General features: G+C 37.7%; 1 protein-coding gene across 2 annotated transcripts in view; it reads right to left on the reverse strand.

Moving 5' to 3' along the window:
• Nucleotides 1-27,015, reverse strand: part of LOC121867476 (E3 ubiquitin-protein ligase HECW2-like) — a 64,003-nt gene that overhangs the window by 17,169 nt on the left and 19,819 nt on the right. For both annotated transcript variants that reach the window (XM_042367425.1, XM_042367417.1), the window contains exons 4-16: nucleotides 18,541-18,642; nucleotides 18,228-18,425; nucleotides 17,388-17,551; nucleotides 16,257-16,396; nucleotides 12,447-14,884; nucleotides 12,049-12,190; nucleotides 9,540-10,092; nucleotides 8,643-8,760; nucleotides 7,887-8,040; nucleotides 7,140-7,300; nucleotides 6,008-6,312; nucleotides 5,567-5,752; nucleotides 3,891-4,040 (exon numbers count right to left, since the gene is read on the reverse strand). In XM_042367425.1, coding sequence (XP_042223359.1) covers nucleotides 3,891-4,040; nucleotides 5,567-5,752; nucleotides 6,008-6,312; nucleotides 7,140-7,300; nucleotides 7,887-8,040; nucleotides 8,643-8,760; nucleotides 9,540-10,092; nucleotides 12,049-12,190; nucleotides 12,447-14,884; nucleotides 16,257-16,396; nucleotides 17,388-17,551; nucleotides 18,228-18,425; nucleotides 18,541-18,642 — 4,811 coding nt within the window. The remainder of the gene's footprint in view (nucleotides 1-3,890; nucleotides 4,041-5,566; nucleotides 5,753-6,007; nucleotides 6,313-7,139; nucleotides 7,301-7,886; nucleotides 8,041-8,642; nucleotides 8,761-9,539; nucleotides 10,093-12,048; nucleotides 12,191-12,446; nucleotides 14,885-16,256; nucleotides 16,397-17,387; nucleotides 17,552-18,227; nucleotides 18,426-18,540; nucleotides 18,643-27,015) is intronic.

Here is a 27,015-nt window from a genome sequence, read left to right on the forward strand (position 1 = left end):
TTTCTTAAAAAAGCAACAATAATAATATTAATAACAATAGCAATAACAAATAATAATAACAAGTAATAATAATAATTTGTTGCTTTCCACTACTACTGATCTGAATGAGTTTGCAGTTGTACTTTTTAAGTATTGGTTACAGCAGTACTTTGGAAGAAAATATGGAGGATATATCCTGATATCACTTTCTTGTAGAGCCAGTAGCCAACAACTCTCATAATATAGGGCAACTTACTCATGGTCCTTGTGTATTTAGATAAGGCTCCCTAACATCAACCACCCTTCCCACAAACACTAGTGCAAGAAAGTGTCAACAAACATGGGTGATAGGGCTAGCCAATTCTAGGACACTAATCTGAACTCGGAAAGATCAGTAATATACATCATTCCATCAGCATCAAATAGGATGACAGTTTTGTAAAATATAAGTGGCACACGGGATAGTTGGTCTATTGCAACAGTCCTCAGAATGTCAGCCGAGAACTGAATAGAAATAGCAGATAAGCCTGGAATCAAAGAGAATGGACAGCAGCCTCTGCATGTTGAGTGTTAAATTGGGCAGTCAAGGCTCTAAAAAGACCTCAAGACTTTCTGGGCAACCATTACACTACTGTATGTCTCCTTCATTTGATGAAGGTGGTGTTATAGGGGGATCAATCTGTCTGAACAACTTTACAGATTAACCTCTATGATGCTGGGGCCCCCATTTAAAGACATTGGGACCCCCTATTAAATTACCTAGTATTATGAGAGCTCCTGGCTTAAGGACACAAGTCAGAAAGTCCATAACTTACAATTTAATTTTCTTTCTTCCTAATTATACTTTTCTCCTTGACGAGTTGATCATACTCTTGTAGAAATAACCCTCATGATATTAACACATTCTTGTTTCTGAATATGAGAGTTGTAGGATAATTTATATCCATTAAACAGCCAAGCCAAAACATTTCTTTTGATAAAAATTAAGAGAACTAAAAGTCTATCTAGATATATCCTGACATTCACATACAGTAGCTAGGTGGAAAGTTAATCGTAAAAGAAATCTCTGCAGGCAGCCTTCAGCTTTATTTACAGTATACAGCACATCTAATACTGGTAAAATATCTAATCTGCATCATCTAATATCTAAAACAAAAATAATTTATAAGTTTCAGTTTGTACTAAAACCATTATCGTTTTTAAAGACATGAATATATCTTAAAAAGTAGTGTGGATAAGTTAATTAAGCATGCACACATTTCAAATGTATTCTGAACATTATTTTGAATTTACAGTATACTGTATAGGAAATAAAAAATCTTTACTTTTGTTTTAAACCACATTCCATAGATATCGATTAAGATTTTCTTTATATCTGTCTAATGAATATATTAGGTAACTTGAGATTTATCCACTGCACTTCAAATTACATAAAAAATTGCCATAGTAAAATGTAAAAATTTTACAGAAATAAAATCAAGCATCAATATCCACAGCCCTTTGATGATACGAGGAATAAATTCAAGAAATAAAAAAATTACAATGATAAAAATAAGCTATAATGATGGATGTTAATACAATGCATAAAATAAGTAAATAATCTAATATAAGAGCTTTACATTCAACAATCAATGAACCATTGTTTGGGAGATCTTTAAGCTACCCACTGAAAATTATGCAACACGCATGATGAATTCATAATGCAACATCATCAGATTAATACACTCAAAACATATCCGGTTACTGATCTGCCTTTATGTACCACAAGTAATACACAGCAGTGCCTCTAGTTCAGACCTTCTACTCCTAAAACTTTCTGTTAGTGAGAGGAGAAAATTCAACTGGATTTTTCAAGCCTTACACACCTCAAGACACACTCAAAAGTATACTAGCTGCAGTTAGCAATATAGGCCCAGCCAAAAACCAGGCTTCAATTAAGTTACATTTGTTTCAGGAGTGAGTTACCTCTGCCAACACACCAAGTCTTATCCTATGACTAAACTTGCAACTTTCATGTGTGATTGAAGATGTTAAATGTTCTTTATCAAGTCATAACTATAAAGAAATTAAAGAAATCATTAAGTTCTTGTGAGCTTCCTTTACTGTTTTCTATGTAAATACAGTAAAACGTCAGAATCTATTCATCAGTAATCTGAATGTCCCCCCAAAACCACCACAGTACAGCAGACACTCCTCAGTTCCCAACACACAAACATCCACTCAAAACACATCATACTTTAGGACCACGTTTTGATTTTTTTAATGTTTGTTCTGCTTATTCAGCACAAGCCTAATTATTATACATATTTTTTAACATACCACCACCAAACGGCAAACAGCAGGAATTGGGCTGCTTGAATGTGGGAAAACAAATACTGTACTGTATGGACATACTGTACGTACATCACTTTAGCACACAAGCGTCCTCTCATAATGCATCTGCATAGTGATTTTTTTTTTTTTAGTGGCTACCAAAATCGCTACCATTTTTCTACATATTGTAAGAAAAGCCAGACTGCACGTGTTTTACATCAGTCGCACTGTTACAACTACCGTACACTTCCTCAGGTGCAATCCTGGTGTCACTTAGCCTCCGTTCACTCAAAGTCAAGGGCATTTTCTCTTACTCCAATAATTCCTCTAGATTTACCACAGGCACCATTTATCAAGCTGTCTAAATGTTCAGCAGCCACTTCTCTTTCCAGTTCAAGTAAAAAAAAAGGAGAGAAAGAGGTTTTATGAAAGAGAATTGAAAATTTGGAAGAACTTGAAGACGAAGCATATCAGTTGTGGCACATTGAAAAGAGGTAAATGAAAGCATGATTCACAGTATCAGACTGATGGCTGACAACATTCGTGCAGCATAAGCGCAGCCATCCATATGCAAGACCATCCAGCATTCAAAGCTGCCATTGTGCCAAGAAATGGAGAATGCCTTGAAGACTTGGATAACAAACATGAAACAACATTAAGCTGCACTGAGTGGTCTAAGGGTTCAGGTTGAAGTAATGGAAATTAAATTCAAGCTCTGTATCTTGAGAGAGTTGGCAAGCCAACTACTGACGGCAAAGTAAAAACAAAGCAATGCTGGATTCACAGTTTAATAAAATGTGTTGAGCTAAGCTGCATGACTGATTAGGGAGGCTACATCAGCTACACAGGTTTGACAGAAAAAGTGAAGGGAGAACTAACAAAATATAAAGAAGGGAGCAAGAAACCCATAAATTTTTTGGGGGGTTTTTCACGTGTTCAGGAAACACTAAAATAATCTTTGGTTTATTTATTTGAGTGCGCTAGAACACCTTTGTTTCATTTTTTTTTAGGCTTATCAATTAATTCATAAGTGTCAGAGAGAGAGCAAGGATTATACTTGCTTAAACAGTATTTTACATTTTACAGAACTGGAATACAGTGTTGGCATACAATCATTTTCTTATGGTTTGTTTGTATCTGCATGTGCACATACAGTACTGTGTCCTAGTATGGCATAACTGATTATTCACTTTTCAAATATCTTGTGAACAGAAAAGTGTCTTGCAGTGATGACAAGATTCCAATTCTATGTTGCACATTTCAACACTTAACTGGCTGCTATGGATTCCCTACTCCACCTCCATAAGTGTGAAAATGAAATGCAAGGAACTTGAACCGTCCTATGATACTGGCTGCCTTTAAAGGATTAAAAATAAAATTTACCTTAATTTTTTTTGGGGGGTTGCCATCTTTACCTTGGAATCTGCTATACAGTACTTTGGTCTGGGTGCTACTGTAATTAGTCTGTGTCAGGGAGGCCCTACTGTAATCACAAAATTTATGTTTTGAGTACAATTAATGCTAATGATGTTTCCTGAATTTATCCTTTGAATTAAAACATAAACTAAAACTGTGGACCATTTTATAGTAGAACTGACCCGAGCAGCATCATCCTCTCCTGGAGAGCGCGATCTGCGATGATGGGCACTGGGCAGGGCTAACTTGCTGGTATTTATGAAAGGAGCATCAATGGGGAGTCTGGGGTCCATGAATGATGTAGTTTTACTGGAGTGATCAATGAAGAATAACTGAAAAGACACATTCATTCAGTCTTATTGAAATTTTATGCCATTTACTGATTCAGTAAAACAAAATAAAGATTACCTAATTTAAATTCTGAGCTGTAGTTTGACAATCTATGATGGATACATGTGGCTGGTAACGGTTTACTTGTTTAGTTAACTTATGAGAAAAATAATCTAGGTAAAATATCAGTACTATCTAACTGATAGTTTAAAAGAACATGAAAATTTCATGAAGTCGGTGGAATATATAATTTACAATTAATGAATAACTAAAGCATTAAATCCACTTTACAGCTCAAGGATGAGACAAATAACGGGTGAGAAGCACCACTACAGAAGACCCCCTGGCAAAACCTGTCACTGTCTTAGGAAGCTTCTATTACTTAGCAGCAAGACACACTATGCAAGCTCTTAAGTGCCGTACTATCCTAAGGCACAGCAGCCTCATCTAGTTAGTGGAAGTGAGCACCTTTTCCAGTGCCCCTGCCCATGCAAGCCTTTGAAATACTTATTTCAATTATTTATTTTCATAAGTGGCTAAGGGAAACAATATTCCCAAAATTTATGCACATGAAACATACAACCCAACAGAAAAAATTAAGACTTTGACTATGTCACTGAAATTATAAGTCCAGACTCCACACTAAAACAGAATATCTAGGTGCAAAGATTGTTGATTAAGCAATCTGTCAACTGCAAGTAATTCTGAACTGCCTTTATCGAGTGAGGAGATCTACCATCTAGTTTCCAAACCTTGAAATGAAATTGCTCAGGCCCGACGCTGGGAGTTTGATTTTTTAATAAGGCAATAAAGCATTAGACTCAGCAGGAGTCAAACCCATGAGAGGTGGGGACCAAATGAAATAAAACCTCTCACCACTCCTCAATGAGGGAAACTCTTAAGAAGCATCTACAAACAGTGAAGGCCAGGGGGAATTTACATTCAAGGTGTTTATTGTTTCCAGCTGTGACCACTAAGTGCTTCATGGTTTGGGGTTAATTCACACTGCCTTCTGTTAAAGTAACTACTAAGTTCTAACTCAGTTATTCTAAATTCAAAAACATAAGGTGTAGTGATTTATAAATACTATTATAGTATTGTGCTCATTCACAGAAGAATGCCTCAAGTTGAGACCCTCAACAATAGTCACACTATCACATTCACCACACTGATGATCATCACATACCATCTGGACCAGATTCTATCTATTATCTTAAATCCTCTTCTAATCTAGTATGGAGTAGATCAAGGGATACAGAAACATTAAAGAAGGGATGGGGGAGAATAACTGGTAAGATGATACTAAACAAGAGTAGAAATGAACAAGAAATGGCAATGACAAACAGATTACAAGGATACTTATATATATCCTTGACTTGGATAAACTAAACAAAGTGAATCTCTATCATTCACACAGATGCTCCATGCTTCATATTAATTAACTCACATACCATATAAATTACTTAATTAAATTCTTTTTATGAAATACAACAGAAATTAAAATGAAAAAAGACAATTTTCATTATACCTTCCCCGAACGATCATATTTAGCTTCCCAACCCGGAGGCAGGTCACGATCTTTATCTGAAAATTGATTGACGAGATTAACGAGGTCACGGTTGTGCTGGTAACGTGCGAAGGCTGCTGGATCACGTCGTACTCTGGAGATCATATGCCGCAGGGATGCACTCCTCTCGTACACTGCGCAGGCCTCCTGAGGAAAAAAAAAAGTGAGCAGCTTTAGATACACCAAATACCGTACAATACATTATACAGATAGAAAATACAGTACTTTTAAATAAACTTAAACTGGGCAGGTCTTTTCTTTCAACATGCTATCACCACCTACATGAACCACCATAAATAAATAAAATAAATAAAAATAAAACTCTGAATTCACAAGGAATACATTGTCAATACTTATATACAAAATCGACCGAATTTATATACTGTACAGCTACATCCTTACATCATTCATATGCAGAACACTGAAGAAGTCTGATCTGGTAAGAAACTTCACTGCAGGTAACTGTAACAGCATATCCATTCTGTCACTCGTCACAGAAGAGGAAGATGATGACGACGGACCAGAGTTAGAAGAAGGAGGATGAAAAGCAGAAGTTGAAGGTGTTGGTAGGGTGGTGGAGGATGTTGCAAGGGTGAAAGAAGAGGTACATGAGGCAGAGGATGAAGGGGACTGAACTGATGGTGATGATGAGCACGTCATGGTACAAGAAGAAATACTAGATGATGAAGAAGTTGGAGTTGTCACATCTGAAAAAGAAATTATTTAATGAAGCAGAGTACATATGGTTAAATAATGTCAAAACAATAACGCAAATAACTTTTGTTTCTCAACCATGCAAGTAGAGCCACTCCTTGACCCAAATCCAGGTCGTAAGTCGAAAATGCGAAAATAATACATAGAAAATCTAAAATGGGTGTCTCTTTTTCTTCTCAACACCACAAAACTCTCACTTTTAAGCTTGACAGCCATTTTAAATGGAACTACAAATGAAAATTTTGTCAATACACAGAGCAATCACTAACGTCGGGACTCGAAAATACGTAGAGTAATTTGAAAATTTTTTGGTACGACTGGGGCGGTCGTAAGTCTGAGTGGTCGTAAGTTGAGTAGGTAGTAAGTCGAGGAGTGGCTGTAATCTACTTTTGTCTATACATCACACTAAACCAAATTTTCATTATAACGATAGTGTTAAAAATTAGGGATAGGCTCTAACATCTCACTTTATAATTGAGCACTGACTGAATGACTTCAATACTGTTCACAGTCCACTGGCATTGATAACCCTGGATCTGGAGACCTGATATGTGTAATTGACACTAAATAAACACACAGTATCTATGGTTAACAAATCCAGGAAATTAATCCCCAAACCAATTAATCCTTCTACTCAGCAATAAGGAGATCCAAAGGGGGAAACAACTGGAAGCACCAGTTTATTAAGGTTGACAACAAAGGAACCCTAATGGTGCTGCACAACTATACAGGTATAGCCACCTCTTACAACATGCTTCACTATAATGCTCAAAGTACACTAAATTTTTAAATGTAAATACCGTAATTCAAATGATCTTACTATTGGTGGAAGTAGACGTAGCAGATGATAAGGCTGGGACTGAAGCTGAGGAAGCAAGTGTTGGGGTCGAGGTAGAGGAAGAGAGAGTAGTGGAACCTGTTGGAGTGAAGTCTTCCATCTCCACTCTCCTAGAGGTAATTGTTCGGCGGATGCTTTGGTACCTAAAAGTGAACATACATTACATGTCACTGTACTGTATATATAAGGAAGTCCTATAAATGAAAACAATACTTCCTACACAATTTGTGGTGTAATATTCCAAGAGACATTGTGTATTGTAAATAGCTACTGCATGTTATAAATTAATTGTGCCTATCTAATCATTTTGCTCAATGAGTTGATTTATTAGTGAGACATTTGCCTCCACCTACAGTACATGCTCTCAGAGGCAGGAGTAACTCAGGTCTTTTCTTATATCTTTACTGAAGGACTATCCATATAGCCCTGTTTATGAGTGATCAAAACCAACTAATAGAATTCTTCTGTACATGTGAAAGTGTGAATTTTCTCTCATACTTACAAAGTGAACCTAGATGAAATATGCATATCCAACAAACTATAATTGGCAACTGGCCATATAAAATTACTACACCTCATACAAAGCTTTGTCTAATACTCTTATAACATACTATACAAACCATCTAAAAGCTTTTTTACATGGACTGTACTGCTGGAAAAACTTAATAAAATATAAATACCGTAGGTCAATGAAGGAAAACTACTTCAGAAACTATACATAAAACTGACCTTCTATCTAACTGTTGTCTCTGTAGCTGATCGGTTGATTGATTTCTCTGTGTCTGAGCTGTGTCGTTACCAGATGGTCGTTGCCATGTAGTCGTACGGTTCACGTGGTCAATGTAGAAAATTCGTCCATGACTGTCGATTCGTGCTTCCCAGTCTAAAACACAAGAGGATTTTCATACAGCCAGAGCAATATTAGAAGCAGATAATCTTTCCTTTCAAATTTTCTGTAAACTGGTACTAGTTAAGAATCCTTCACACAGTAAAATCTTTGCCCAAGTTAATAGTTGGGGCTTTACATCTTGCTTACAAATTATGCAGCAAAATTTTGTATCGCACTACTGTGTACCTCATTAAAAGAGAAATCCTGGACTAGAAACCAGATTATACAATGCAAGTAACCACAGGATAGGTGGTGTTGTAAATGGCACACATTAGGGTCAGGCTGTAAAATCTCTAGATACTGTACCCACCCTGTAGGTGAATGTCACACTCATAACCTGATATGTTCAGTGTTGCATTACCACAGTGGCTTCTTGGATATCAGGCATTGAAATCATTATACACAGAGAAGCATCATATCATAAGCATTGACATGACAACTTTGTGTCCTGACATCAATTCCAGCCACTTTCCTCTCAACAGAAAGGTGGACTGAGGCATGAGACTTGATCTATCCCTAACAAGAGTGAAAGAAAAGTATAGATAATAAGAGCAGACAGAAATAAGATGGGAGTAAACTGGAGCACATATACTAACTGGTAGGTAAAGGTTCTTCCCCTGGTTGGATTTCAACTCTCTGAAATTTGATGGTTCTCTCTGGGATGGACGGTAACCGCATGGTGCGACTATGACGCTCTGGGTGTCCACCAGCATCCTGTGTAAAGTAGATTTTTATAAGAAAAATATTTGTTATAACATTAATGGATGACTGGCATGGATCAGTTGAAGATAATCTTACATTTCCCACACATGCCAACTGATGGCAACACAGCCCTCCAAGGTGTAAGCATGAGTTTGGAGAGGTAAAAACTCTACTCCCTCTCTATCTTTCTCACTGCTTATAACCTTATATACATAAATCACTAAATGTGATGAAATACTGTAGGTGTATTTGCTTGAATAATACAATTTCAACAATTAAAAAGTAATTATTTGCAGGGGTGTACATACTGTACTGTACTGTACATATAAAAGCTTTATTTACCTTCTAGAATATTATATTTATGCTATGGTCAACTGTACTAGGGCAGACAGGTAATGTAAATGTCCTCTTACTGCTACGTAAATCCCTTTTTCAATTAAAAATGAGTTAATCAGACAAATGGAATGATCTTCAGTGTATTAAGAGAGGTCTTTGTTTACAGTTGGGAGAGATGAATGAGACTGAAAGGTGATGATGGCCTCCCTCACTCCCTTTCTTACAATAATTCAATCAATATGGTAAATCAACTCACTGTATAAGGAATTAATGAGAAAACTCAGGAATATTATGATGGACATATAGGATGAGAAAATATTTAGTTTCCAAAGAAATTATATAAATGCCAACACAAACAATATTCTAAATACTGTACTTAAGGTCTAGCTAGCAATTAGGTTCCTCCAAGACTAAGGAAAAGATACATTTATTATTCTCTACTAAGAATAACATACCAGATCACTTCCAATAGAATGATGAGGGCGTCGAGCATGGTGTGTGGGTGTAGGCGGGCACTGTTGTGGAAGTGGCGGCGGAAGTGGTGGTGTGGGACGAGCAAGACGGTGATGTGGACGGGGTGGTGGTGTCGGTGCTTTTTCGTCTTCATCTGCATCAGTGACATCTTCCTGCCGTCTCCTGTCACCATTTGATTCTGTCAATACTGCCGTTGCTGCTGGTAAAACAGTTCCTGCGGACATTGCCATAACTGCGCCTAGTGGTGCTGCTATTGTGCCATTTAAAATTGTCCCTGATCCTCCATTGGTAGTAGTTGTTATTTCACTTATAGAAGGGGGCAGTGACATGCTTGGTGGAGGAGGTGGGGGTGGTGGGGGAGGGGGTGGTGGTGATGGGCCAATAGCTCCCTCTTCACAATGATCAGGACTTGCACAAGCTCCTCCAGGCACCATAATTGCAGCAGAGGTAGGAGTGGAGGGTTCTGGAGTTACTACACGACTGCTAGTTCGACTTCCACTGCATTCACTCTCGCCACTCTCACATAAAGATCGTCTGAAAAATTAAAACCGGATTTTAAATACATGAACCCATTACCATTATTACTTTATATTAACATCAACAATATTCAGCTCACCTAATTTGAGAGATGACAAATCATTTCTGCATATGCAATAAATATGCCTAAAATTTATACCCTACCCAATTTTGTCTAAAAGGAAGTTCAAAAAGATGAAAAGAAAATGGAATCTTAGTCTGAAATCTGTATGTTCAGATTACAGGCTTCAACCAACTGATCTTCCAAATATTGTCCAGAACCTTCACTTTTAGAAGTGAGAAAAAAGTTTAATCTATAAGTGCTAACTAACACAGAACAAAACATTTTCCTTACCCAGTTTAAAAGTTATTGTAATTGTCATACTGTACAGAGTTACCATGTAACACCAGCAGTGATATTTTATCCTCAATGTTTCATAATTGTCACCAGCGTGAGAAGGGAGTACCACCACATGATAGTGACGCACATAATTGTACTGCAGAGGAAACATTACAGAACTCTACTGCTGCTAATGAAGGTTATATATATATATATATATATATATATATATATATATATATATATATATATATATATATATATATGTATGTATATGTATGTATGTATGTATGTATGTATGTATGTATGTATGTATGTGTGTATGTATGTATGTATGTATGTATGTATGTATATGTATGTGTGTGTGTATGTATGTATGTGTATATATATGTATATATATATATATATATATGTGTGTGTTAACGTGTGTGTCGTGAACATGTGTGGTGTATCAGTCCGCCAATACATGTGTAAATATGTTTTGTAGTGAACTGAAGGTAAAGTGACTAGTTTAATATAACACAGCAAACAACACTGGAGGTAACATCTTGCTTGAGCTAAATGCAAATTATTGGTCATTTTGTATTGTAATGCAGTGCAGCCTTGAATTCTGAAATCATGGGGTGGGAGAGTAAGCATTTTCGGTGAGCTGGCATTGAACTTTCTGTTTCGGGACCTTCTTTGAGTTGTTGGTATATATATATATATATATATATATATATATATATATATATATATATATATATATATATATATATATATATATATATATATATATATATATATATATATATATATATATATATATAAAATGCAATACTTTTTATTGCATTATGAACGAATAACTTATACCACTGGCCATGCAAATTACTAAGACTCTTAGCACTAAGAATGTAAGCCAACCCCACTATACTGGTTGTTAATTCTCTTCAAGAATTTAAAGTAATTTAGATTTTCTAAAAAATAATGAAGGAAATATGATAAGAATATAGAGGATGTAAGAACATCGCTCCAGGTCAGCCAGCGTGTGTGTGACCTGTTGAGATAGCCAGGTGTAAAATTGAGAGTTACGACCCAAAGTGATAATGAAAAGAGCCAGCAGCTAGATGCCCAATATAAACATTACTAATTTTAATAAACCTAAATACCAATCACCTGTGTAGCATGCACCTAACTGTGTTGTACAGATAACATAGTTGGTTGCAGAAATACTTCAACTGACACCCAGATGATGCTGACTGTTTGGTGCAGGAAGGTGGTGTTGAAGACTGGAATGTAAATCCATGCAGCTTCTGAGAATCAAAGGCACCTGACCTGAAATCCCCACTGAATCATGGATGGGAATCACAATTTGACTGGGTGAGAAGGCTGCCTACAATCTAAATATTGTTTACATGTATAATGTGTTCTGCTAATAAGCCAGCTCTGAGGACAATGGCAGAGTGTTTAAAGAGGTTACATCTCAGAGATCATTTGTGAGTACTCACCCTATCTTATATAAGTTTAAAATTCTAATCACAGAAGAGGAAAGCAGCTCACTCTTGGTACAATCCTGAGATGTTCCTTTATTACATTACTCTACTTTACACATTAGTATAAACAAAGGAATAGTGAAACTGAAAGCATCTCCATACCTTTTCTCATCCACCTGAGGTACGAAGAATAAGGGACGGTGGGTTGATAATGGTTTTGGAGGAGGCCATTCCCATGATGTTGTTTTGGCTACATGATCTATAAAGAATATTCTCCCGTGGCTATCTTTCCGAGCTTCTACATCTGAAATATGAGTAGAATAAAAGTTTATGATGACAATTCATTTAATGGGTTTCTCACTGAAAAAAAAGAAAAACGAAAAAAGAAAAAAGAAAAGCCTTCTAAGTTATTTAACATGAATTTCAATTTGGTGTGAATACCTCAGGAATGGATCTTCCGCACTAAGGGGAGGTCTGCTCATATATTCAAATCTAATAGGGTATCATTGTTATTGTAAAGCCTTAATTTCCTTAACTATAAACCTTGTAGCTTTACTTACTTGAAGGGAGAGGTTCATCAAAAGCAACCTCAACCTTTGGGTATCTTCTGAGCCAATCACGAAGAGATGGCTGCCTTGATAACTTTGGGTGATGAGAGGATCCAAGCTTCTCGTCTCTCTCACGACCTTCTTCCTTTCCCAGGTTACTTACTTCTTTGTCTCTCTTATCACTAGTTGTACGTTCTGGAGGTTGGGGTTTGGCATGATGTGTCGGGGTCGGGGGACAAAGAGGCGGGTGAACTAAAGCTTTTAATAGACGATGATGAGGTTTATGTGGCGGAACAGCAGGTGGAATATCTTCATCGTCATTTGTATTAGATCCCTGGGAAATTTGTTCTCTTCGAGGTCGTACACTAAGTTCTTGGAAATCCTGGTTTACAGTTTGAGACTCCTTTGAAGCATCTGATGTAATGTTTAAATCCACAGAGCACGATGCAGATGCCAATGACTCAACATTCAAATCATTGGTTTCTGCAGTGGGACTTGCAAATACAGAATTAGAGGATGAGCTTTCTGTACTAATGACCATGCAAGTTGATTCAGAACCCCTTCTGCCATCCTCACCTGCTTGGGAAGACACAGAACAGGTCATTGACCCACCTGCAGGTGAGATGGATTCAGAGGTAGAGCTCGAGACCTGGAGAGAATCGCTTAGTCTTGGGGATGGTGAGCGACCAGAAACAGATCCGTTTCTTGTTACTCTAAGCATGGCTATTCCTTCCTGATCAAGGCTCTCTGAGTGTAGTGTCTCTGGTTTTGGAGTAAGGCAGTTAACAGCCATTCTAGACTCTTCTTCACTTAGTTCATCATTATTATTTACAGTTTCTGTACATATACCGGTCTGGTTTGCAATTTCACTTGCAATATCTTCTTGTGCTGTGCTTTCACTTTCTTGAGCACTGAATAACATATCACATTCATCTGTTACATTAACTGGACTAGACAGAGAATCACTTTGGTTATTTAATGCTTCAGGAAAAGAATGTCCATAAGAATTAAAGCTTGTAACACAAGATGCATCACCATCACAGGCAACATTGTCACTATCACTATTGACATTTTCAAGAGCTTTCATTAAGCACGTTTCTCTACTGTAACTCGCATTAAAATCGGGATCTAAGGCTTCAAAATTTTCTAGTAGAGTGTCTGTGGAAGTTGTTTCCTGCAGAAGACTTGAATCCTGTTCTGGTGTTGCAAGTGGTGCCACAGTACTGCAGGCTGCTGCATCACTGACACAGTCACTTACCTGTGTGGTTAATACAATGGCAGAAACTTCATCCAAAGTATTCTGAAACATGGAAGGTCTGATTATATCCTCTGAAGGTTCACTTTCCATGGAAGCACAAGAAGATGATTGCAAAGATGAATGAAGTCCCTGAGTTGAAGATTCTGTTGCTTGGCACTGACTATCTACATCAATTTGATTATGCGACATTTCAGAAACTTGTAAAACATCATCCAAATCAACAATATCATAGGAAAATGATCCTTCCATGGAATACTGCATTCTTTTTGCTTCCCCAAAGCTTGTTCCACTACTTTCACTATCACAACTAGACTGAGAGCTGGCACTAAGATGAGTAGCCTTTGGTCTAACACTTGGTTCATTTACACCATTATAAACCTTTCCAGGAGTACCTGTAGCAACCAATATGTTGGTCTGACCATTTCCTACAGTGATTGGAAGTGGCATGGGACGCTTTTTAACCACGGTGGGAAATGGTGGGGGGAGCCCAAGTTGCACTGCCATTGACCTTTCTAGTGGTCGATGGCCAGAGTCTGCAAGAGATTTCAAAAGAGATTTAGTTCTTGGTGGAAGAGGTGGTGGGGAATCTTCATCACTTACTGGTTGACTAGACTCACTGTTGAATCCCCCACTCACTTCACCACTAACAGCAGCAAGATCTCCATCTTGATTCTGATATTCTTCTGTTGGGTAAACAGTTTCATAAATGGCTTCTTCACCCCCACTGGTTTCACTTGAATTTGTCTGACTGGTAACATTAGGAACTTTACATGAATATTTCCATATTGGAGAGTAATCAGACTCTCTACTACTGGCATTTGTCCGCTCATCACTATTGTTCACCCTCACTTCATCAGGTACCACATCACCATTAACAACCACTTCTTCATCCCCCAAACTTGTCCGTATTCCATTGTTCACAGAGGCATTATTATTTGACCGCATGATATTTTTCCTATATCCCATATGGCCATTAGTGATTAACTCTTGATCCCCGTGAGTGTTGATAAGTGCATTACTCTTGAGCTGCATTGTATCCTGCTCCCCTGGGCACTCCAATCCACCATGGCCTGTGCAATTTCCTGCAGTGTTTGACGGAGGGATGAAGGTTACAGTGAAGTAAACATGGCCAGACACAGAATCTGCTGTACTCTTGCTACTTAAAGGGAAGTCTATAACTCCTGTTAATCCACTGAAAGAGAAAAAAGAAAATTAGAATAAAACAAAAGCTATGAATGAGGTGATTTAAATCGTATAATTTTTCAACTAAGTGAGACAGCACATTCCTGAAAATGAAGCATTTAAATAAAAAAATTACTTAATGGCCCAAAGGGAGAAAAACAAGTTACTTGTGTGATCTATTGCCACTAAACACTACCTGGCAGAGTCTGCATGTCTACAGAGATTGATATGTATAGCATTAGGTCAATCTAGGAAAATGTATTGTACTCTGTAATTGATGGTTTATGGATAAAAAGAAAGTTCATTTTTCTTTCATAAATCCTGAAGAATATGCAGAGATGAGTACCAAGATCTAACTCACAAAACTAAGCTAAGTCTGGAAATAATGTAAATAAAGTGGTTCCTCTGATGGCACATGTAGAAAGTATATGCAAGTGATTGGTTTAAGCATAAAAATTTATTATAGCTTTGTGGCAACTGTTTACTTTCTGTTTTTATCATTCAGAATTAAAGATTATTGTGTAGCTAGGTTGTTTCATATACTGTACTGTACACACAAAATATAAAGAGGGGACAACAGCCTACTACTCAACCAACAAATTCCTTTCAACACTAGAAAAAGTTGACACCTCATCAAAATCCCTTGAACCAGATATTACATGTAACATGGAATCCCGTAAATTTTTGGGCCAGGATGGAAAGCGGCCCATAAGATTTGGTGGGTATCATTCATGAGTCAATATAGACTAGCATCAGGTGATAGAACAACCCTTCAGGGAATGCTCTCAATTCTTAATAACTAACATTCTTTATGTCGAACTCTTCAAAATCTAATCCTTTCACCGTAGTTATCCATTATTCAAGAAGAAGTGCCTATTTGATATTTTTGTTATTACTTTTCCAACTTGAAATGGAACATACACTGTAAAACAAAAAATATTTGTTCAAAAATTTTACACAATGGTAAGTTAAAGTTGATGTAGAATGATGTAAAAGTAAAAAAAGTTATAGAGGCCAAGAAACAAAATTAAATGGATGAACATTAATTTACTGTACTGTACTAGGAAAAGTGCAAGTCACCAATCTGTTCATGATAATTTCTTTATATTATGTAATATGATACAAAAAACATTTACCAGCTGTGTAGGTGGAATTTAACTTGTCTGGTGAGTGTCAGTTTATACTCATGTTTATTAAAGCTGCAACAAATAGGGATGTAAGGCAAACATTTTGGCTGCTGTGGAGTAATGTTACATGTAACAGTTAATGTTAATAAAACTTCTTTTGACGAGTTGAATTTGCCATGAAAAGGTTTAAAAACAATTTAATCTTATAATTGGTCCCTAATCCTTTTAACTCTTCTACATTTAAAAACACTTTACCTTTTAATTCGTTCCTTGAGTGTCGCTACTTGGATGGTGAGCCGACCAAGAAAGCGACTAATGATTGGGCGACTTTTGGCAAATTTGTCCTTCAGCTCAACTTCCAATACATCATGTAAGTATGCAACAAAGGTGAACTCCTGCAAAAGACACACCATTTGTACTGAAAAAGAACTACAAAGAACACATGAACATAATGCAGTGAGTACAGTACCTATTATGATTGTAAAATATAACATTTACAGTAATGTTACTTATCTCTCATGGGAATAAATCCCTAAAAAAAAAATGAAAGATTGGAATTGAATTTTTTGCTTGAGGTTTAAGGCAATTAAGTCATGCTGCTAATTCCGCATGTGCTCTTCAAGGCCCTTACTTGGTGCTAGTTACAAACCTCCATTGCAGAAGGTTAATCGTCAATTCCAGCTGATCTCAGTGTTATATATACATTATTAGGGCAAGGAAGTGTTCAAGTCATTTGGTCTAGGCTTGGTAATAAAATAGGATTTCAGTAGCTATCCTTCACTTAAATTTACAACTTAACTCAAGAATCATGTACCTGAAATCAGCTAAATATGGGAAGGAGAAAACCATTAGCTTCAAATGCTAATACAACAGGTCAGTGACCTGTGCCCGGGTGGGCTATTCCTAAAAAAAAAAAAAAAAAAAAAAAAAAAAAAAAATCACAGTGGGTGGTAGAGCATGAAGGCCTGCAATCAGGATTCCACAAAATCATTGTTATAATTGATTTGGCCCAAAGTATTACAAAATTCTGAGATTGAAGAATATACAGTTTACTTTAGTTGTCCAAAATGTTTGTCTACAAAAAAAAAAAAAAAAAAAAAATTTGAACAATAATCATGTGCACCCAGAATAAAGGCAATGATGAGAAAACAGTCACTAGTCAAGTGTATGAAAAACCAATAATTTCACAGTACTGTACAGTACAGGAGTACTGGATTTGCTTTATTTTAATAAATTCACAAAAAAAAGCAATCTGGTATTTTTTTACATTAGTAAACTAAACTTCATATGAAACACCAGAAGTCATCAGCCTGACAAGTGCAGCAAGTATATCATTTTATTTTTTAATGTTCAACTCAGTTCATAGAAGCTTCATGATTGACAAACCTGTCTCTTCCACGAAGGGTTTACAGTGTTTTCCACCACAGACGAGCGTGATTCCTGTCCATGATGAGGTAAAAGGGTCTGAGATTCTCCAGGCAGAATGCGCAGCTTCACATACGGGTCAGGTTGGAAGAATATGCCTCTCCGAAGTCCATGAGCAGAAATATCTGAGAGAGGAATCACTTGGAATCACTTCATAATATGAGGCACATAAAATACCTAGAGGATACCCAGTTCAATAAAAATATCTGAGTTGTACTAAGAGATACCAGTAATACTGTACCATACATCACCCTGGTGTTAGAAAGGGTAAGTTCCAAGTACAGGTATATTTCCTTCAGGGTCAGAGCTTTTATATCTCAATTTATTAGTAGAGAAGAGTGATTTGATCCTGAAATCCCCTTTTAGAGCAGAACCTGAATCAGTCATTTCAGTATTGCCAAATAAGCCTACATGCTGAAAACACGGGGTTCCCAGAGGCCCCAACATTGCAGGCTGGAAATAATTTGTATATTTAGGGTCCAGAAAGTGAAAGGTATCACGGCACACATACTGGTACTTCTTGACCCTCACAGGACTTTGCTAAAAAATAATAAAATTATCCTGAAAATCCCATTTTACAGTTAAGTAGGAACAAAGACTCGTGTACATAAATTTGTTATAGAATTATTAACCAATTAGGGAATATATTTCACACTATAGGATATGATACAGGCTTCCCTAAAAAATAGCTTGAATTATGAGAGCCACCCAGCTAAAGAGTATACTACAGTACAGTATATTGGAAAAGACATTATTTGGATAAAGGGCCTCCTTATGCAAGGCAAACTACTGGTGACTCACTTGAAAGTGTGAAACGGATGAGTCTTGTGCAGGAAAGACAGCGTTGTAAAGTCAAGGATGGATGAAGAGTCTCGTCTTCTGAGGAGTCAGAGGCAGACCCATCACTCAATCTTACAACACGTAGCACCGCAGATGATCCCAGACACACATTACCACTCTCCTCCCCACTATGGTAACGGATTACCACACTGCCTACATCTGCAATAATGAATAATATAAATTACATAAAGTTATGAATGAGTAATATCATAGTAGTTAAACACATTATTGATCGAGGAACAAACAGGCAGAAAACAGATTATGATCCACTTACTTCTGGGCAAGACTGTAGGAACATCGATGGTCCAGCATAGTTCCCCTTGTGATTCACCATTACTCCTTCGCTGATCCACACACTGCTCAGGATTGCTCTCACCTGCAACACAAGACACCAATTAACTACAGGTACAGGTTTATACATTCTGACAGTAACACTTAAACAAACAATATCATAATTTTTTTTTCACTGAACAGCGACATCCAATAGTTGCGCTCATGTCTTACCATGTCTAAAGTAACACAAGCAAACAAACTCTACTCAAAACAAAAAAGGCAAGGAGAATACAATAGACTTTTGATGAAATAAAAGTAAACACTGTATTGTAACTCAAATTCTTATAAAAAGAGGGGGGGGGGAGATTGAATGCAAGAAATCCGTTTTATGATGAAGAATGGTGCGAATGACTTGTGACTGAGTGTGTGTGCTCATGAAGAAGTCTCTGTTGTCTTGTTAGATAATACAGTACTGTAGGAAGAAGTACTGTTGCTACACCTACAGCACAGTACTCTTCCAGCCATAAACACATCTCATAAATGGGTTCTCTAGTGAAACAGCCATCAACACCCACCACCAGGTCGTTAACCACGTATACAAATTCTAACAATACAATAAACATCAACAGCATAAAACTACAGCATATTCAAGTGTTTCTCAAATATAACACAACCTAGAATCACAATACAGTATATATAGTATAGCTCCTGTCAATCATTCCTCCGGTGTGTCACAATACACACCAGGGAAGAAATGATCTGGGACATACAGTATAAAAAGTCTTCATAAATCTTGGCTAGGTACTCAATCTAATGGTAGGATGACCAGTAACAAAATATGGCTGATTTTTGTTTCACCTTTATGACTTTGACCAGACCTTTTCTAAAGGCAGACATCACCCTGTAACAAGAAAGATCACTGTACATACTATACAATACCTAAGGAAAATATGCTCTTACGTATGAAGCAATACCAGGCGAAGCAACGGTAAGGTATTGTCTAGAAAAGAGAAAAGACTGGTATATGACCTTTAAATTTTGTCCATAATAAAACCCCCGTATACGTAATATTTTGCTGAAATATCAAGGGTCAAACGTAACAAATTGAAAAAAAAAATGGTCCTTGAGCCCTTTAAATCCATTACACAAGGTCAAAGTTCAAAATTAATGGTAGGAAACCATTAACCCATTAAGGTTGTTGATACCAATTAAAAGTTGTGCATTTACTAGTTGGCAAAAGATGCACTGTGCATTAGACCTAACCTCCCATGTGTCCTTCCTCAACCACTGAAATCATTGTTTAACTTGGGCCTTTATTATTACAGTACAATACAGTAATTACTTTACCTTCCACCATATATACAGTAATTACTCTGCCTTCCTCATCCACCATATATAATTACTCTGACTCCCTCCCCCACCATATATACAGTAATTACTTTGCCTCCCTCATCCACCATATATAATTACTCTGACTCCCTCCCCCACCATATATACAGTAATTACTTTGCCTCCCTTCCTCCATCTACAATCATCAAAAGTTGTCTCCCCTTACCATCATTGTTCGTTTAGCCTCCCCCTTCTCTTTACCGTCATTAATCATTTTGTCTCTCTCCTTTACCCCCAATAAAATTATTCTGCCTCACTCCTCTATTCTTGTCATAACATTGTAATGCAGTAGTTTTTGTGTCGTGGTAACAATGTTCTCCATGACTACTCCGTTAAAATTGGAATATTAACCAGCAACGGTATTAAAATATAATACAGTATTCATATGACAAGGTTGGACTACCACACAACCCTACACTGGTCCATCCAGGTGTGAAACATTAGCACCTGTGCCAGTAATGTATACCTGGCAGTATTTGTCAGTGAAAGAGCAGCAGGTGTGAGTACGGGTGTGGATGATGTGGCTGTTGCAGGTGAATCATACTAGGGTGCGGAGGGACAGGTACTGTGTGGGCAGAAACCACACTCCATATGGATGATGATCCTGGAGGTGGTGAATATGGAGACCACATGTCAACTTCACACAAATACTGTAACTGGACCTCATAACCTAGTACTGTATCAATGTGGCAGCTCTTGTTACTGAAATATACATAAAAAATATATTACCATATCCGAAATGTTGAATTACCTGAGTGAGGCGAAATGGACAGAAACGTTTATATAAAGTTTTTGTTTTAGCCGACAGGCCTTTAAGACAAGAGAACAGAACAAATGTCTACAAAAAATCACAAAAGTCCAATCTCTTTCAACAATCACACAAATAAAAAGTTTTATTCACATTTAGCACAGGACAAGTATAGACGATAATTATCGAAGATTATTTTTCGACAGCATGAAGTTATTAAGAGAAGTACTGTGAATGACGGCGAATGAACACATAAAAAAACCGCTCACTCACATAGGGGTAGTATGCACATTGCTTTATATGGGAATTAGGGGGTTATAAATAAGACTTAAATATCTCAAAATACTATGATATATCAAAAAATGTATACGTTGGTTTGGGTGTGAAAGGCTGGAACCTGCTGGATGAACCAACATTGTTAGATTGGAGTTTGTTAGGTTGTAATACAATACATTACTAACAGATTCACCAACAGTATTTTAGCAGAAGCAGTATGTGTGGGTGTGCGTGGGCCGGGTGAGAGAGAGTGTGTGCGGGCGGTATTACCTCGCTCTCTCTTTCAACCTGCGTAACCGGATGTGGCCTCCTCTCCTCTCTCCCTCCCACCGGCCAGTCATCCTCCTCTCCTTCCTCTCTCCGCCTTCTTGTCTCAACCGTCCCTCCACTGTCTTACAATTCAACTACTGTATCAATCTTTTCCCAACAAGATTTCCTTCCATTTCCCTTTTATAATACTCTTCCAAATGAGTTATGTAAGAGTCTATCACACACACATTCATACATACTTGAATACAAAGCAAGTCTGGCTGGGAAAAGTGTGATAACACAGAAATCTCCCACGTTCCAATAACAAATCGTACATTTCTTATTTTATTTTAGCCCAGAGTGTTTCTTGTAAACCGACCATGAGGCTACCACAGCACTGTGTACATCACGGAAGTTCTTGCAAGTGTCAGATGAACACAAGTCAAGAAAAAAATCCCACCAAACCATTTCCAACTGGCGAACTTCATACCAAGGATTGTATATACTGTATAAGCACTATCAGATTGGCTACAATTGGACATAATCCCCGCAATAAACACAATGGACACTCTTGTTGCCGCTAGCTGTGGCTCCTCGGCAGTTTCTTTCGTGTAGTTGTTGTTATAATGTTATCACTGCGCTTCAATAACTAAAGTCGTTAAGCACGTAACAAGGTTGGTAATTACACTATTACATCAACAATTAAAAATTATGAGAAAAAACTCTCATGACGGGCAGGTTTAAGATTAACCTTGACCGTCGCCAAAAAATTTATTACGCCATATTTTATAGTTATTACGTGTTCCACAAAAACTGTGCTCTGTAAAGATTTGTTCTCATAATACAACTTATGTTTAGGTATGTTTAGGGGTTGGATACAGGTTAATCTAAGTTTATATTTTAATCTGGGAATAGGTGTAATTTATGTTCAAGTTATGTTTAGGTAGATAATGTTAAGTTGGGATACGTTTGTAACTGTTGAAAACCATGTAAATGTTTAAGTTCGGTAAGTTTGGGTAGTTCTGATTTGTTTATAACGTCTTCAGCACAAAGAGTTTCTTCCGGTTATGAGGGTCACACAGTGGGTCGAGAGGAGGGCGCCCTTTACTCCACTTAACCACTTTAAAATAAGAGGATAATTTGTTACTCGGAAATAGTACTCCCAAGAGCTGAAATACGGCACCACTTGAAGAGAAAACTCTCAAGATAAACGCCTGAAGATCACCAACAATGGACACATTTTACCCTTTCGTGCTTGACAATAATCTAACCATGAATTAGACATAAAGTGGCGGCAAAATTACCCTGTACTCGCCTGCTTTGGATCTTTTAACTTTTTTCCTACAATTCATAAAATGTTATTCGGAGTCGGGCATAAACACTCAAAAAGCACCGTGATGGGTTTGCTTAACGTATTTCCAAAGTACATTTTTCTCCCACGTGATTCAAGAAAATATTAAGCGATGGGACTAGAGGTGCGAGAATGGGGAGGGAGTTAGTCCTTTGAATAATCCTAAATGAAGTACTCTACCCTCTTATTTCTTCTATACCATGTCTTGAATAATCCTAAAAACAACATAAATCCACAATCTTTTCTTTTCTTTCTAGATCAGTTTTAATTACGTCATAAACATCAAAGAATTTACCGGGATTGGATATATGCCTGACAATATCTAAACATTATACGCTTTTTGACATTACTGGTGTTGGGTATTACGGCTCAAGTAATAAATTATTAACAACAAACTCTGGCACTGTAATCTAGAATCTCTGACCTCGGAATCTATTCATTCATAAAAAAAAGTCCGTAATTCAACTTAATATCAAAGTTCAGACGTCAGCGCGGTATGACGACACCAATACAGTGATCCTGACCTTTGACCCCAAGTTCCTCCCAGTCTGCCCCCACCCCTAAAGTGTAAATAACATTAAGATACAGACTGAAAATATATATATAAGAAAGGGGACTCAAATCTTCAGTATCATTATAACAACACCATGCTAATGAACAAATGTGGAAGAGGATTGTGGATAAAGTAGAAGATTGCGAGCCACAAGAGCATTCACACTCCACGAAAATGTTCACATTCTCCCTTCCAGAAAATCAAACCATAAACCTACCACCACCTCAGGGTCAAGAATGTCTCTATGCAACACATAACTTAAGACTTTATAATTCAAGGGTATTACGAACGTCCGTAGTCATAGCGCTTCCCCAAACGACAGCTAATTAAGTACTTACAGAATAACACATTTACACCAAAATCGCACTTTGTAAAACCATAGTTGGCGAGTAATTTGCATTGAAAAATATAATAAAATTTTCCAAGCAACATTACAAGCACTAATTACCCCGCAATCGAATCGTGGACCATGTATTCGGATTCAGCATGCTCTGGAGTACCTATAATGTGATTTTCAACAAAATCAAATTTTCGGGCAAAAACTGTCGAAAAGGTAAGCCTTACCCCTTAGTAATTTTTCGACCAAAATATACTTTTTTTCTCAGAATTGAAATGTAAAGGGTTTAACTAATTAAGTTCTTACAGAATAACACATTTACACCAAAATCGCACTTTGGATAACCATAGTTGGCAAGTAATTAGCATTGAAAAATATAATAAAATTTTCCAAGCACCATTACAACCACTAATTACCCCGCAACTCCTGGTTTATCATTAAATGTTTTTACCAGTCTAGGGTTATGATACTATTACCCACTTCTGAAAATTATCTGGTTTGTTTAAATATTAAGTGCCACTAACACTTTTGAGATCACGTTGAGATTTGAAACCCCAGTTTGTTTCACCTAAAGATTAACCACCCTAACACTATCGAAATGGTTAACTTAGGTTTGGTTAACGTTAGGATGATTAATCTAAAGGTGAAATAAACTGGGTTGTCTAATCTTCAGATGAAATAAGCTGGGGGATGGGCAGGAGGGTGATGGTGGTGGTGGGTTGGGTGGAGCAAGGAAGGGGAAGTACACATGAGGCTGTAGAAACAAGATCTAGTGGGCGGTAAAGAGATGTGAGGAGGAGAGGGTCGACCGGAAGTGGGAGGATGAACCACTTGAGGGAGGCCAGGGAGGGGAGGAGCAGGGAAAGACGCTGTAGTGTAGTAGGTGCGTTATGACGATGCAACAACAGCGACACGGCAAGGTACACAGGCAAGACGCATGAGGTCTAGCTGCAGTAGCCTCAACCTGTTGCTTGCGAACACCGCTGTGCTCCCTGGTAGTCTTGCAGTGCTCATAATGGTGCTTGCGAGCTTGATAACACTACATTATAATTTTTCACTGAGTTATTAAGCAGAATAGCTTATTGTACTACAAAATCCGTCGCTGATGCCAGTTAGTTTTAAATATTATAGCAATATAGCTTATTCGTGTTGGAAGTCACGTTTTAAAAGTTTAAACGATGCAAAAAAAAAACAGCGACGGATTTTGCGGAGAACTCGTTAGTTCTGCTCAGTGTACACAGGACGCTGAGCTGATGGGGGGATCTTTTACGTCACCAGCTGACGGCGGTTGTTGGCTGCAATGTTATCTTTACACCTTGGTTAGGTGGAGTATACACGTTCAGTACGGTGCAACACTGGCCTCTGTGGACTAAGAGTCTGCGGCATCAGACCAACTTTGGTTATGTTAATGTGATGCTACACATGTCTGAACAAATTTGGACTAGTTTCATTATTCCTTAATTTTGCAAATATGCAATGGTGCTCCCTTGATCATGAAAAAATAAGCTGGGTGCTCACCAGAAAGGTTGGGAACCCTTGCTTTTAAAGGAAGTTCATTTTCCCTTTGTAATTGTTGATGGACTAGTCTTAATTAATCACCTTGTTACACGTACTTAGAGACCTCTGTTGTCTGGTTGTTGAAGCGTAGTAATAACTTTGTCACGTCAAAGGGGATCATGAAGGCAGAGTGACGAAGTGTTGTGAGGAGGAAGTGGATGAGGACGGGCGGGTAGGAGCGGCGGATGTGGTGAGGCAGGTAAGGGGCAGAGGAAGCCGCTCTGGTCAGCCTTAAATACCACCAACAACGGTCTTTATATATTTTTTTTTTCAATCGGGAGGCGAAAGAAGTTTAGTGGGAGGAAGGAAAAATAAAATAGACCTTGAAGAATCAGAGAGAGGGAGGTAACGGTATTAGCTTGTTTATTCCTGGTTATATACCGCATATATACCTAAGGCAGATTCACGGTTTGTATCTTGTTAATATTCTGGTGTAATAGAGTACAGTACTTGTTGTAGGTGTGTTGCAATCATGTCGTCAACATCCCTCACTCCTCTCCTCTCTTCTCCTCATCAACCTTCTTCCTCTCCTCCCCAACCTTCTTCCGCTCCTCCCCAACCTTCTTCCGCTCCTCCCCAACCTTCTTCCTCTCCTCCCCAACCTTCTTCCTCTCCTCCCCAACCTTCTTCCTCTCCTCCCCAACCTTCTTCCTCTCCTCCTCAACCTTCTTCCCCTCCTCCCCAACCTTCTTCCTCTCCTCACCAACCTTCTTCCTCTCCTCCTTTCCTCCCTCCTGTCTATCCTCTCTTCCTCCTCTCTTCCCCAACTTCATTCATCTCCTCCCCAACCTTCATTCATCTCCTCCCCAACCTTCATTTATCTCCTCCCCAACCTTCTTCCTCTCCTCCCCCAACCTTCTTCCTCTCCTCCCCAACCTTCTTTCTCTCTCCCCAACCTCATCTCCTTAATCAACAACTATTCCTTTCCTTCCCACACCTTCCCCCTTATCTCATATTTCCACCTCCTCCCCCCTCCATCTCTCCTTCCCTCCTCTTCTACAGTTTATATCTACAGTACCTCTCTTATTTCCTCACCACCCATCTCTCTCTCTCTCTCTCTCTCTCTCTCTCTCTCTCACTTCAGTCATCTATTGCCCATCCACACTAATACTGTCTAGAGTGCATTGTTTGTATACCTGCTGTACTCTTTTCCACTAACTGCTTAATTCGACGTAGACAAATTATTGGAATAAATACTGTATTACTGGTAGCTGTATGTTTAATTTAAACGTTTGTATAAATATTAAATATGACAATATTAATAAAAGGAATAATAATGATGATGATGATGATAGTAATAATGCTGTATTATTTTTTATTAACTTAAAACTGTTCCTCGGAGCCATAATGTTTACTTGACCACTTTAGAATATTTATGTACAGTATGTACGTTATTTTGTAATTATTATATTTGTCATTATCCAAAGCCTAACTGTAGTAAAAATATATATTGTGAAGGAAAACATTTGTAGCATGGGATCCAGTTAACTATTATAATATTACATCCGGCTCATTTTCAACTAATCACGCGAGGCTTCTCTCCCTCTTCCTGTTACACCCTAAACAGTTGTCGCTGTGTAATTTACTGTAGAACTTAACAAGCATACAAAATACAAGTATGTACTAACAAATTAAGTAAATATCACATGTATACAACATTTACTGAGACGAATTTACCCCGATATAAGGTTAAGAAATAAGACCTTTTTATTTATTCTTTCCCCAAAGAGTTCTGCCTGGCCTCTTCCTTACGAACCCGAAAACTCTTGGTGTATACAGATTTTCTGGAAACTTGACACAAACATTATTTCCCCCATCAACTTAGTGGGTTAATAATAATATTTACTACTGAACATAAAGTCAGGTTTCTTACAACCACATACCGTTACCCCTCAACGTTGGATCAGAAGTATTATACCGAAAGTCCGTAGCCCACTTTACGCTGCGCCTTTCATCATAAATATTAGCCATGATAAAATTTTAGGAAGATATCAACGAACACTACATAGGTAAATG

The sequence above is a fragment of the Homarus americanus genome, unplaced genomic scaffold (genome assembly GCF_018991925.1).
Source record: "Homarus americanus isolate GMGI-L3 unplaced genomic scaffold, GMGI_Hamer_2.0 scaffold32583, whole genome shotgun sequence".
In the NCBI taxonomy this organism is placed as follows: Eukaryota; Metazoa; Arthropoda; class Malacostraca; order Decapoda; family Nephropidae; genus Homarus; species Homarus americanus.